Source organism: Sorghum bicolor, chromosome 8 (assembly GCF_000003195.3).
Source record: "Sorghum bicolor cultivar BTx623 chromosome 8, Sorghum_bicolor_NCBIv3, whole genome shotgun sequence".
Classification (NCBI taxonomy): domain Eukaryota; kingdom Viridiplantae; phylum Streptophyta; class Magnoliopsida; order Poales; family Poaceae; genus Sorghum; species Sorghum bicolor.
In genome coordinates this window covers 54,730,550-54,744,944 of record NC_012877.2, presented here as the reverse complement: position 1 = coordinate 54,744,944, position 14,395 = coordinate 54,730,550, and the positions used below count along the sequence as shown (strand labels likewise).

The 14,395-nt window shown below is 41.0% G+C and overlaps 1 protein-coding gene across 1 annotated transcript; it reads right to left on the bottom strand.

The window, feature by feature from the left end:
- On the bottom strand, window positions 4,680–8,253 carry LOC8068813 (GDSL esterase/lipase At1g28650). The gene is made up of 4 exons (XM_002442253.2): window positions 7,925–8,253; window positions 7,524–7,751; window positions 7,219–7,364; window positions 4,680–5,384 (listed from the first exon to the last, which is right to left on the bottom strand). Exons 1-4 carry the CDS (start codon window positions 8,238–8,240, stop codon window positions 4,866–4,868), a joined length of 1,209 nt encoding a protein of 402 aa, XP_002442298.1. The 5' UTR covers window positions 8,241–8,253; the 3' UTR covers window positions 4,680–4,865.

The following is a 14,395-nucleotide window of genomic DNA, read 5'->3' as shown; positions in this document are numbered from 1 at the left end:
CTCCATACATGCGTCTAAAGATTCGATGTGACGGAGAATCTTGAAAAATTTTGGATTTTTAGGTGGAAGTAAACAAGTCCTAAGGTAAAACACTAACTCCAAGGATTGTCGCAAAAATAGGAAGACATACTAGAAGCCGCTGTTGAATCTCTTTTATTATCAAAGTAATCTATGAGCTGGTGAATCGGCTACGTATTTTTGACTTTGGGCTCTGGCGCGCCACAGTTCCATTTTAGAACTCCATGCGCTATATCAAGGAGCCAAAGCTAGAAGAAGCCGTGCGCTATATGGTCCTAAAAATGCATGCCTTGGATCACATGTTTTGCGGACAAATTTTCTGAATGACGGAATACACCAGCGAATACAAGTCAATTAAGTTTTGCAGCTTCCCCATGGCGCCACTTGTGCTTGCAGCTTGTCCAGTGCTTTCTTCACCTTCCCCTGTCTACTGTAACTTTGTCTGCGCAGTCAAGCATCAAGCTCTGAAGAAAACTCCTTGTTAAGCAATGTATATGCATTCGAGGTCTCCTTTTTTAGGGATATGATGTATTTGAGGTCTTGACTTGGCAAGAGGATGTCAAAGAATGTTGTATCCTTTCCAAAGACGTAAAAAAAACAAAAGGAAAACATAATTAAACTTCTCACCAATAATTGAAACCAGATTGTAATGGATAGGATAACGATAAGGGCTGCAGTTATGACAATCGATCTGGGCTGTCCCATAGTAAATAATAATCCAGAGAGCGTTATTGACATGGGCCTTGTTTAGTTTTAAATTTTTTGGCAAAATAGACACTGTAGCACTTTCGTTTATATTTGATAAATATTGTCCAATTATGGACTAACTAGCCTCAAAAGATTTGTCTTGCAAATTATAGATAAATTATGTAATTAGTTATTTTTTATTTATATTTAATACTTCATACATGTGCCGCAAGATTTCGATGTGACATGAAATTTGAAAAATTTTGTAAATTTTTTTAGAAACTAAACAAAGCCATGGCCTACAATATACTCTCTCCCTCCCAAAATATAAATCATTCCAACTTTTTTATAGAGTCAAAGCATTCTCAAGTACTACTTGGGATCCACAACTTTTTGCTAGATGCACCTATAACGGGAACTCTGAGAAATTCAGCTCCAAAAAAGCTTATATATAGGGGGTGTCTGGGACTGCTTCACAAACTCTGCTCCACAAACTCCACTGTGGAGCAGCTCTACAAAAACTAGAGTTTGTGGAGTACCTCTTTAGGTGCTCTCACAACTCAATCTTTTTTTTCTCGAACTGAGTACGTGAAGCTGAAACCGTTTGACTAAAAAACATGAAGCAGAGCTGAAAAACATGTAGCAGAGCAGTCCTAAACACCTCCATATTTTCCTTCAAGGATTCCAGGTAGCCTCCCCTTTTCCTCTGGCTCTGTACTTCTGGAAATATAGGCAAACATAAGTTTTTCTTTTGGCTTTTACTTAAGGACCGTCTAAACACAAGGAAGCTGCTATGGAGGAAAAATAAGCTTTGGATGTCTATAACTGTGCCATCTGCAACTCAGGTATTCAAGAAACAAGTATGCATCTCTTCTTCAAGTGGCCTTTCAGTACAGCCTGTTGGAAGGGCAATACTATGAGGTAATATCTGAAATAAATCTGAGCCATTAAATTTTAAGATTTTTTAATTTAACAAATTAATTAATCTAAGAAAAGAAAAAGAAAATATTGTTAAATCACTTCATCACGGGAGACAAGCACGGGCACACAATCCCTTTGTGGGTACCGTTCTCTGTACCGCTTTGTATGAAAAATACATTACATATATTCAGTTTAAAATAAGATACACATAAAACTTTACATAGTCACTTTACATACTCAATAATAAATTATATATATATATATATAAAATTTATTATTGAGTATGTAAAGTTTTATGTGCACGTGAAATTTCTTGTACTTTGGACATGTATTGGGCACGTATGTGCACATAAATTTCACTTATGTTGGATTGAAGTACTACGTATTTATGTTGTATGCAACACACAAATTTCACTTTCTTTGGGCATGGCACGGTTACTTGCATAAAAAGGAATAAGTAATTTATATTAACTAATGTCATATCCAAAATAGCAAAAAATAAAAAAGATTCACTACATCAAGATCATTGTGCATGAGAGGGGCTGGGATATCTGTCAAATCACACATGCATCAATCAAATCTAGTAAGAATTTTTTATATCTAAAACTTTCCTTATTTATCTTATTTTACAAAATAAAAAATTAAATAAATATATTATCTACTAAGAGGTAATAGATGATCGTAACAATATGATCAAAACGAATGAATTTGGGTGTATCACAACAAAGCCCCAGTTGGATTTGCCTAGTAGATATTAAATGGAACTTGAACCTTCCACAGTTAGACATGCTACTTGAACCTCGGAAAACTTTTGGAAGACCTCCAATGCAATGGGAGGAGATTTTTTCTTTTTCTAGGTTATTTATTTATTTATTTAACAAATTCATAAAATAAAAAATCCAATGACTACCATATAGCAAATCTTTTTGTATTAGTGCACCTGGCCAGGTCAAATTAAACCAACAATGAAGTTTTACTGATAAATATATCTATTGAGGTTTGTCTATCATTTGCAACAAAAAAAAACAAGGACTACGCCCAGTGATCTATCATTGAACTGAATGGAATAATCATTTGGATTTAGGGTAGTACTCGTGGCCTCGTGTTCCTCGTGCTCGTGACCCGAACCCAACTAGCTATAAAAAGCGTGGGGTCCTTGCATTGGGAGCGGAGCAAAACAAAAACAAAACAAAGCAATCATATACACAGTATAGTCAGCGATTTGACAAGGATGGACAGTGGTGGCAGTAGTGGGCCGCTCGTGCGGTTGCCTAAATGCTGCTCGTTCTGTAGCTGATGGCGGCTCCAATGGCGATCATGGCAGCCCACAGACTGGCGCTTCTTTTTTTCTGTCATAAATCAGCTAACAGTAATTATGATTTTTTAGACCAGCAAATAGATCACCTACGCTTAAACACACTTGCAAGGGAATTTGCTAATCCAGAGGGATCACCAATATTCTGTTGGGGATCTTGTGTTTTTATACCGTGTGCGTCTCGTGTTTGCGGCCTTTGTTTACTAATACGTTAATACGAACTCGTGATGGCAACTTGCGTATACACTGCATTCGTCCCCCTAAACCTTTCTGCACCATTAACCCATCCGTAAAGCAAGATCCCCAAGGTATATATGGCAGTGTGCATCCAGTGATTTATAGTTCTAGATCTTCATGTTCCAATGGTCTTTTGCAAAAACAAATCAAGTGCAACAGAATATGGAGTTTCTTTTACGAAATAAGAATTGAAATCGATGAACAGAATTTACAATTTCCACTGCATATTTATCCTCAGGTTAGGATAAAATAGAAAAATACCAATGCTTAATTAGGTTATTTCAATTTATATCCTCACACGCTGGGTGATGATTGTTTGCATATGTTCCAACCTTCAGTTTAGTTTAGCTGCATAAAAGTCCTCTTACATATCTCAGCTCTTCTACTTTACAGTATCTACAAACATCTTCAGATCATTTTCCGTTTCGAGTCCGTCTAAGCATTGCTTTTTATAAGATGAAAGGAACAATTCACTAAGACCAGTTTCAATTCCCTTATGATACAAAACTGATAAATGTCAGTTCCTTTTTCTTCTTGTTCTTCTTTTAGGTCAACACCAGGGGAGATGAGATGCTCCACCTGAATATATTTTTTACAGATTCTGGCAATCCGGTAATGAAGGGTACAAAACACCTAGCACATGAGTGACCCTTGAAAGGTCCAATAAGGTACAAAGAAAGAGAGGGGAGGGGGAGCGGAGAAGGGAGATGGCAACAACATCAACATCACCAACAATAACACAACAACAACAACAACAACAACAACAACAAGAAAGACTAAGGAGAATAAGTTTCAGACCAGTCTTTCTTATTTTTCGGTGATAGGAAGAAGAATGAAGACACGAGAAAGAAAAAGTTTCTCAAATCCGCATGCAGTGTTGGCCGCCGTTCATTGGGTATTTAATTCTTAGGCCATTTGCCGAGTGTTTGCCTGTGGGGTTATCTATATAAAGTGTCATACAGATTTGAGTTTGAGATTTGGAGTTGTTCACAACGTGGATATAATTTTGATAAAAATCTATTTATGAGTGCTTGTATTGTGTTGATGTACCTAGCTTTTATCTAATACAATTCTTCTTTTGTCTAAAAAAAATAGAATATTACGGTAGTCTACGAGTTCCTGAAATAAAAACAATTATTTCGTTAGGCAAAAAGCATAGTAACATAGACTCCTTCAACCAAAGAGTCAAACACATTACCAAGCAGCGACACAGTTCCCACGCAGCGAAGCGCGTGTATCGTCGTCCTGGTTTCATATATATGTTTTGCAACAGATTCTTTTTGTGGCTGGTAGCAGCGACGACAGTCATGACGATAGAGACGGTGGTTTTTACTCTACTAAGCTCATCTCGATCACTACCCTGTTCAGTTGGAATCGACAATTTCATGCGTCGCTAGCTACCAGATGTTGAGAAAACCTGCAGGCACGAAACAATCATCCTATACACTGTTTCTTCTTTCGTATTTTGCCTCATTTTGACTTTGATAGACAATTCAATATGTTCCAATTAATAGTTCTTTCAGCCCAAGACATTTTATTTTTCCTAAATGCTAAAAACAGCTTGCTCTATATTATATATATCTCTTCGCAAGTGAGCAATCAGACCATCCTTATTACACGAGAAGTTTCACACTCATGAATATAATATACGTTCATAATATGACTCGCAAAACTTAACATAGAAAAATTAACTTGTTGCAACGTACGCCGCCGCACGGCTTAGCGGCAGCAGTCCCTTGATCATGTTACGCGCGATGAACCTATTGGCAGCCTCGGTGAAGTGGATGCCGTCCCAGGAGATGAACTTGGACGGGTCGGCGCACGCCATCGACGCCGGCGTGCCGCAGAACGCGAGGAAGTCGAAGTTGTTGGGGCCGCCACCGCCGCCGCAGCACGCCGCCAGCGGCCTGTCGCCGAAACCGTACAGCGCCGGGGACGCGACGGCCTTGATCACGGGGCGGTAGATGTCGGCGTAGAGGAGGGTCGTCAGGGACGTCCTGCCATAGTTGCTCCGCCGGAGCTCCCTCAGCATCGTCCTCAGCATGTGGTTGTGGTGCTCGGCGAGCACGTTGAACCGGGTGATGCAGCCGGTGGTCGGGTCGTAGTCGCCCGGACCGCCAGGGAACAGCGCCAGCTGCTGCGGCTCACAGCCGATTGGTAGCATCCCTGAAACCACCACCGTCTTCGCCCCGGCAGAGATCATGGTCTGCACAGCAGGTTTTACTATTAACAGATGACGAGGAGAGCAGTTTTGACATCAAGTCTTTTTTTTTTGACTGAAAACAGGAGGGGTGAAAGACCCTAGCCCCCTCTACTGTGCTTTATTGCAAAATTTGAAAAAAGTTCCGAGTACAAAATCAAGAAATTAAACAAAAAAAGTTACAAAGAAGATAAGAAAAACTACACATAAGCTTTTAGCCATGAGTCGATTGTGATCCGATATAATTTCCATGTGAGAGATCTTAATGATACATTGTTGACAGGGAAAAAATTTCTGTCGGGTTTTTTTTTTTTGACATTTTTCTGTCGGGATAGCTGCACATGAGAGAAAACTGGACATAAGCAATTTTTCCACTAGTACACAGAGGTATAGGTACTATACAGGCGGGTAACTGAGAACCGCCTGTGGAAATGCATTTCTACAGGTGGTTCAGTTATGCCAACGGCCTGTAGAAATCTTTTTTTAGAAAATATGAAATTGGTTCAGTTATGCCAAGTCGCAAGTCGCGTAAAATCGCGGTTCACTTATGTCAACCGCCTGTAGAAATCTTTTTCTAGAAAAATATAAAATCGCGGTTCAGTTATGCCAACCGCATGTAGAAATCTTTTTCTAGAAAAATATGAAATCGGTTCAGTTATGCCAAGTCGCAAGTTGTGTATTTTTTCGCGTAAAATCGCGTGAGAACATTTCCACACCAACCGCTTGTAGAAATCTTTTTTTTAGAAAATATGAAATCGGTTCAGTTATGCCAAGTCGCAAGTCGCGTAAAATCGCGGTTCAGTTATGTCAACCGCCTGTAGAAATCTTTTTCTAGAAAAATATAAAATCGCGGTTCAGTTATGCCAACCGCATGTAGAAATCTTTTTCTGGAAAAATATGAAATCGGTTCAGTTATGCCAAGTCGCAAGTTGCGTATTTTTTCACGTATCGCAAGTCGCGTATTTTTTCGCGTAAAATCGCGTGCTACGCAGTCGGTGGGATTCGAACCTGAAATCTCGCCCTCGCGCGTACCCTTGTCTACCACTCCACCTATCACTCAGTTGTGTCTGTATTAGAGTTTAGTTCCCCACATACTATCATAAATCAAGCATAAATTGATTATTTGTGGCCCTAAACGGATTCAAATGGAAAAGTCGTCAACTACAAGTTTTATAACTTTTTAAGATCTACAACTTTTATATTGGTAGTTCCTTCATCCGAGGTCATTTACAAAATTTGAATTTCAAATTTCAGAAATTCAAACATAGTTTTCGATGACAAGATGATTTCAATTGAAAAAATTATCAACTACAAAGTTTCATAACTTTTCAAGATCTACAACTTTCATTTTGACGGTTTTTTCAAACGAGGTCATTTGAAAAGCTCAAAAAATTCAAGTTCAAATTATTTCTACAGGCGGATTTCTTAAGAAACCGCCTGTATAGAAATATGATTTCTACAGGCGGTTGTAAAAATTGATTTTCACAGGTGGTTTTGTAGTCGGGTAAGCCAATTTCTTTCCACAGGCGTTCTTTAATTGAAACCGCCTGTAAAAATTATGTTCCACTGCTGGCTTTAAGCACTTCTGTACTAGTGTTCTATGCGTGTTCGACCGATAGAAAAAAATATTTCTGACGGCGAACCAACTGGAAAATTGAATCTCTCTATTGAGCTTGGCAGGCCGGTTATTTTTTGTCGATATCATCATCAGAAACAAAAAGATAATCAGGATTTATTAGATTTTTCTGTCGGTTTTTGCACATAGAGATTGTAGTTTTCAGTAGTGGTTGAATCAAGCTGAGACTTGAGACCCCTTTGCTGAGTGGACTCAGATGCTTACGGTCAGGGCTGAACGGATGGTGTCGATGATGTGTGGCACCAGACTGACCGCGACGTCCACAGTGTTGTTGCTTAGGGCGATGAAGTAGTCGTTGACACCGATCTCGCCAAGGTAGAAGACCGAGCTTGCCAAGATCTTATGCTGATCTGTTGTTATTACACGAGTTTTATTAGCTCAGATCGATCAATCGATCCACTGACTGTGACTGATGTATTATGGAATCAGCTAAACGATATTTTATATAAGTCAGTTTCCACAAGAAACAACGATATTAATTAATCAGTAGTAGTTTTATATATATTCACCGTAGTCTGATGCGTCGAGTAGCTGCAAAACGTTGTGAAACCACGTCGTCTCATTAGTCAGAGAGATGGGCACGAGCGACTGTATCCCCTTGGTCGCTAAGAACGCCTGGTCGAGCGCCGTTGCACCACCCAGCGCGAAGTTGGCCCCGTTGACGAAGTCGGCGGCCGTGGCCGTCGTCCTGCCGCCGGCGAGGTACGGCGTCGGCTCTGGCACCTTCAGCTCCTCCACTGCGTGATGAATGCATGAGCCAAAGCGTGTAAGAGCCTCAATAAATCGGCACACGAACGACGACCGATCGAGAGGATGCGCGCGCCTGAAGAAACTTGATGAACACTGAGGAATATATAATTGGCCGCCAGTGAATGAATCGTTTGGCAAAAATGCAAACAACAGTACGAACCGAGGAAGTCGACGATGAGCCTGCCGTCGGAAGCTCGGCCGCTGGGATGGCCAAAGTAGGTCTCCCCGTACGGCGGCGAGGTGGAAGGTCCTCCTGCAGTCGCCGGGAAGATGGCCGCGTTTCCGGTGTCAGTGAGCGAGTTGCCGAACGCGAACAAGCGGGCGTGCCGCCGGCGGTAGCCACCGGTGTCCGCATGGACGGCGGTCGTCACTGCGGCGGCGGCGCCGACGAGGATTAGCAGAAGGGGCACGCCATGAAGAAGACGTGATGAGAAGGGAGCCATTGAGAAATGAGAGAGAACGTGCGTGTGGCGCATAGAGGAGGGTTGTTACTGGTACTTGTAGTAGCGGCATCGAGTTTGGCGAGATTGTCATGGCGCGGCATCGATCGACATGATCTGACCTTTGAGAGAGACGTGCTGCGCGCCTGCCTACTAGCGGCGGATCGGATCGGAGCATGCATTAATTATTTGGATCAAGAGCGCACGCGGAAAAATTTTACACTCTTGCATGAAGCTCAAGATTAAAAAAAAAGAGATTCTGGACGAACACGTTGTTCACAACTTCACACGCATGCATTATGGTAGTATCATTTGGAAACAAGTTAAGGCCTTGTTTAGTTCGTGAAATTTTTTGGGTTGTAGCACTTTCGGCTTTATTTAACAATTATTATTTAATTATAGACTAACTAGACTTAAAAGATTCGTCTCGTAAATTACAGATAAACTACAATTAGTTATCTTTTTTATCTATATTTAGTGGTTCATACATATGTGCCACAAGATTTGATGTGACCAGAAATCTTGAAACTAAACAAGGCCTTGCGAGAAGACCCAGCCCAGCATATGCTTGTGCATCTACATCCGGTGTGTCAGAAGACCCATATGCTTGTGCCATTTCCTGCTGTTACACAATACAGTGGCGTGGGGCATCGATCAATATCATCACTGCTAGAGAACAGCAACTTTCATCGATGTGCCAAATGAGCTTTAGTCCCGGTATTTTTGGAGCCCGAGACAAAAGAAATCTTTAGTCCCGGTTGGTAAAGCCAACCGGAACTAACGGTCCCTCCCCAACGGCTCTGGTGTCACGCGCTGTCGGAGAGGGACCTTTAGTCCCGGTTGGTGTTACCAACTAGGAGTAAATGCAAACCTTTAGCCCCGGTTTGTGACACTAACCGGGACTAAAGCTTTTGTCTCGGTCGTTGGCACTAACCGGGGCTAAAGGTAGGTATTTACTCCCGGTTGGTAACACCAACCGGGACTAAACCCTCTCCGGTATAAATTGAATCTCCCTCCTCCCTTCTTCCTCTCCCTGCCCGAGCTCGAGGTGCTTTGTTCTTGCTTGTTCTTCCAATGTTCTTGCTTGTTAGTGCTCTCATCTCCCACGATCGATCCATTTCAACGCTTCTACGCCGTCGTCGATTTGTTTGAAAGGTTGCTAGCTTCATCCTCCTATGTTTCTCACCGCCATATGTAATTTCATATTGGACATATGTCTATTTTGATTATTTCATGTTGCCATCTCTCCAATCATCGTATTCTCATGTTTGAATTTTTTTGAACGATGCTAAGTGTGTGCCCGCTAAAAACTAGTATACACAAATCATTACTACTATGTATACACGAATCATGTTAAGTTCTATTATAGATATTATAGGATATTTTCTACTTTAATATGTTCATGTTCTTATTTTAAAATATTAATAATATAATTTTTGTTGTAATTGTTAAATAATTGTTTTTCACTTTAAAAATTATTGAAATTAATTTTCTTTACTGATAAAATTATAGCTTTTAATAAAAAAATTACAATTCCATGATAATGCAGATAGTGGCACGCCATTGGATGTACAATGGTGATCGCCGCTCCAACGAGTTCATTGAGGGCGTGCGAGAATTCCGCAGAGTGGCGGAGCAAAATAAGCGGGATGGTTTTATGTGCTGCCCATGTGCCGTTTGTAAGAATTTGAAGGAATTTTCAAACTCAAGAGAAATTCACTTGCACTTGTTCACGAATGGTTTCATGCCAAACTATATTTGTTGGACCAAACACGGAGAGTCTGGGGTTATGATGGAAGAAGGTGAAGAAGAGCAAGCGTACCCTGACGATGTTTTTGCTCAATACTGCGACTTCGCAGTAGAGGACGAAGGTGATGAAGACGGGGATGCAGGAAACAGTATCGTTGATGATGACGATGCTCTTGGTGATGTCATTTGCGACGTACAGAGAGATTGCGAAAGTGCAAAGGAGAAGGCTAAATTTGACCAAATGCTAGAGGATCACAAGAAGCTACTCTACCTGTCGGCCGAAGAGGGACAGAAAAAGCTAGGAACGACACTGGAGTTGTTACAGTGGAAGGCAGAGAATGGTATTTCTGACAAGGCATTTGGAAAATTACTGAAGATCCAAAAAAAGATGCTTCCGAAGCCTAATGAGTTACCCACCACTACATACGAAGCAAAAAAGATCGTCTGCCCTTTGGGATTACAAATCGAGAAGATACATGCATGCCCTAATGACTGCATCCTGTACCGTGGCGAGCACGAGAAATTAGATGAATGCCCTGTTTGCCATGCGTCACGGTACAAGATCTTGCGAGATGACCCTGGCGATGTTGAGCATGAAGAACGTCCGAGAAAGAGAATCCCTGCCAAGGTTATGTGGTATGCTCTAATAATTCCACGCCTAAAACGTTTGTTCAGAAATAAGGAGCATGCAAAGTTGTTGCGATGGCACAAAGAAGACCGTAAGGTGGACAACATGTTGAGACACCCTGCAGATGGTTCTCAGTGGAGAGAAATTGATAGAGAATTCCCGGAATTTGCAGAGGACGCAAGAAACCTAAGGTTCGCATTGAGTACGGATGGATTTAATCCTTTTGGGGACCAGAGCTCTAGTCATAGCACTTGGCCCGTTACTCTATGTATCTACAACCTTCCTCCGTGGTTATGCATGAAGCGGAAGTTCATTATGATGCCGGTGCTCATCCAAGGTCCGAAGCAACCTGGCAACGACATCGATGTTTACCTGAGGCCATTGGTTGAGGAACTCCAGCTTCTATGGAGCAAACCAGGTGTGCGTATGTGGGATGAGTACAAACAGGAAGCATTCGACCTACGAGCATTGTTGTTTGTGACAATCAATGATTGGCCAGCTCTAAGCAATCTTTCAGGACAGACAAACAAGGGATATAATGCTTGCACCCATTGCTTTGGTGACCTTCAAGCTATCTATTTGAAAAAATGCCGAAAGGTCGTGTACCTTGGCCATCGTCGATTTCTTGCTAAGAACCACCAGTTGAGAAAGAAAGGCAAACATTTTAAAGGTACGGCAGAACACCGGTCCAAGCCAGGCAACCGAGATGGGGCAGAGGTATTCGAGATGGTCAAAGATTTGAAAGTAGTGTTTGGAAAGGGAGAAGGCAGCGAACCTGTTCCGAAAGACGCTTCGGGGCGTGCCCCAATGTGGAAGAAAAAGTCAATATTTTGGGAGCTACCATATTGGAAACATCTTGAGGTCCGCCACTCCATCGACGTGATGCACCTGACCAAGAATCTTTGTGTCAATCTCCTAGGGTTTATGGGTGTGTTTGGAAAGCCTAAGGATACCCTTGAGGCTCGAGAGGACTTAAAGCGCATGAAAGAACGAGACAACCTGCATCCAGAGCAGACAGATGATGGACGCCAGTATTTAAGACCTGCTAGCTACACTCTTACCAATGAGGAGAAGGAAATCATGTTTGAGTGCCTAAGCAGCATCAAGGTCCCATCTGGGTTCTCCTCCAACATAAAGCGTATAATAAATGTGCCAGAGAAAAAATTTGTCAACTTAAAATCGCACGACTGCCACGTGATTATGACACAACTGCTTCCGGTTGCCTTAAGAGGAATTCTACCTCCACATGTACGTCTGACCACCGTGAAGTTGTGTGCATTCCTCAATGCAATTTCTCAGAAGGCAATCAATCCTCTTGATCTAGCTACTCTACAGAACGATGTGGTTCAATGTCTTGTCAGCTTTGAGTTGGTGTTTTTCCTCCATCTTTCTTTGATATCATGACACATCTCCTAGTTCATCTGGTCAAAGAGATTCATATTCTGGGTCCTGTCTTCCTACACAACATGTTTCCCTTAGAGAGATTTATGGGTGTACTGAAAAAATATGTTCACCAGCGGGGTCGGCCAGAAGGAAGCATCATCAAGGGATACGGGACAGAGGAGGTCATTGAGTTCTGTGTGGAATTTATTCCTGATCTTGACCCGATTGGTCTTCCTGAATCAAGGTATGAGGGGAGACTCAGTGGAAAGGGTACACTAGGAAAGAAAACATATATCAGCCAGGGTGATGATTTATTCAATAAAGTGCACTACACAGTTCTTCGAAACTCCATTGTGGTGGAACCCTATATTGAGGAACACATGGATTTTGTACGATCCGAGAATCCTGAAAAGAATGAGACTTGGGTTACGCATCATCACATGGAAACATTCGGTGACTGGTTGCGAAAAAAATGCCAGGGTGATAAAGATATTGGAGATGAACTTTATTTGTTGGCTAGGCAACCAGCGTGGCACGTCCTCACATACAAAGGGTACGAGATAAATGGAAATACATTTCACACCGTATCACAAGATAAAAAGAGTACCAACCAAAACAGTGGTGTCCGTGTGGATGCCACGGACACGAATGGGGACAGGCACACATATTATGGTCGTATAGAGGAGATTTAGGAACTAGACTATGCACATAATTTTAAAGTCCCTTTATTCCGATGCCAATGGGTGAAGATGAAAGGAGGGGTATCAGTCGATAAGGAGTACGGAATGACAACAGTGGACCTCAACAATATTGGATATACAAACGATCCATTCGTCCTCAGTACTAAGGTGAATCAGGTGTTCTATGTGAAAGACATGTCTACAAAACCTAAGAGAGGGAAACAAGACGAGAAAAACACCAACGAGCCAAAGCGACACATCGTTCTTACAGGAAAAAGAAACATTGTGGGAATTGAAGACAAGTCAGACGTGTCAGAGGATTATGAAAAGGATGAACGGATCCCACCCTTCTGTGTGGCCAAAGACCCAAGCATCATGCTCGCTGCAGAGGACACTCAATGGTTACGGAATGATCATAACCAAGGGCATTATGTTAAGAAAAAGTTTACCACTGTGCTAGCTTGATAATGGTAGTGATTTGTACTTGAAATCTTGTGTAATATAATTGTAACATTATGGGTAATATAATTGTAACATCTTAATGTAGATTTTGAACTATTGGTATTCATGAGTTTGGTCAAACTTGGTCAAATGACCCACCTGAGTACTTCAAATGGAAAACTTTTGAATGCCAAGTTGTTAGGTCTCATCAAGACCTACATTTCATATATGGATCATATTTTCATCCGGATAAATTTGATCGAGTCCGAGGCACGTGTTTTCAAATTCGAAGACGGGCTTTGGTCAAACTTGGTCAAACGACGGAGAAAATGATTTGGAATGGAAATCTTTTGAATACCAAGTTGTTAGAGCTCATCAATATCCAAACTTTTTATATAGACCATTTTTTCATTTGGGAAAGTTTATGTAGACAATACTCACCAAATCTTGAATCTCACACAAACTTTATGAAACTATACGTGGGAAGTGTGGATTTTGAACTACACTTTGTCAACACTTTGTCAAATGCAGAAATGGTCTATATATGAAATGTAGATCTTGATGAGTGGAGCAATATTGGTATTCATGAGTTTTCCATTTGAGGCCATCCATGGTTCTGAAAATTAGCGTTTCGCTATGAATTCATTCAAATTTCAAAATTGAGAGGTCTAAACTTTTTCAAATGAAAATGTGACCACTAGAGAAAATGTAGGTCTTGATGAGTGGAACAAACTTTATATTCAAGAGTTTTCCATTTGAGGCCATCCAGGGTTCCCAAATACATCTTACAACTTTTGAAAATTTAAATTTCAAATTTATACAATCAATGTCGCGCATTTGTATAATTATTACTAAAGAAACAAAAGTTTAACGTCCAAATGACCCAAAAACAAAGTATCTGTCTAAAGCCAATAATTTTTTAAAATTTAATTGGTCATTATATTTTTGCATTAACAAAATATTCATTATGAATAACATTTATTTTGAGTAATATGAAATATTTAAAAAGCAATTGTGTTAAAAATTTTTATACTCAAGAGTAGAGCAGAATAAAATTAATGTGTATTTTTTAAAAATTTTATTAGATTTATTTAATTTATAATACATTTAACAATGTAAAGGGAAAATAAAAAAGGGAAAACCAAATTATGGCGCCTGAACTGGCGCCATAATTTGGTGAAAAACCTTTAGTCCCGGGCCGTTCCACCGCCCGGGACTAAAGGAGCCCTGCCCTATAAAGGGCAGAGCCCTTTCTTCTCCTTCCCCACCGCGCCCGAGCCCTAACCGCCGCCGTTCTTCTCTTCGTCCAC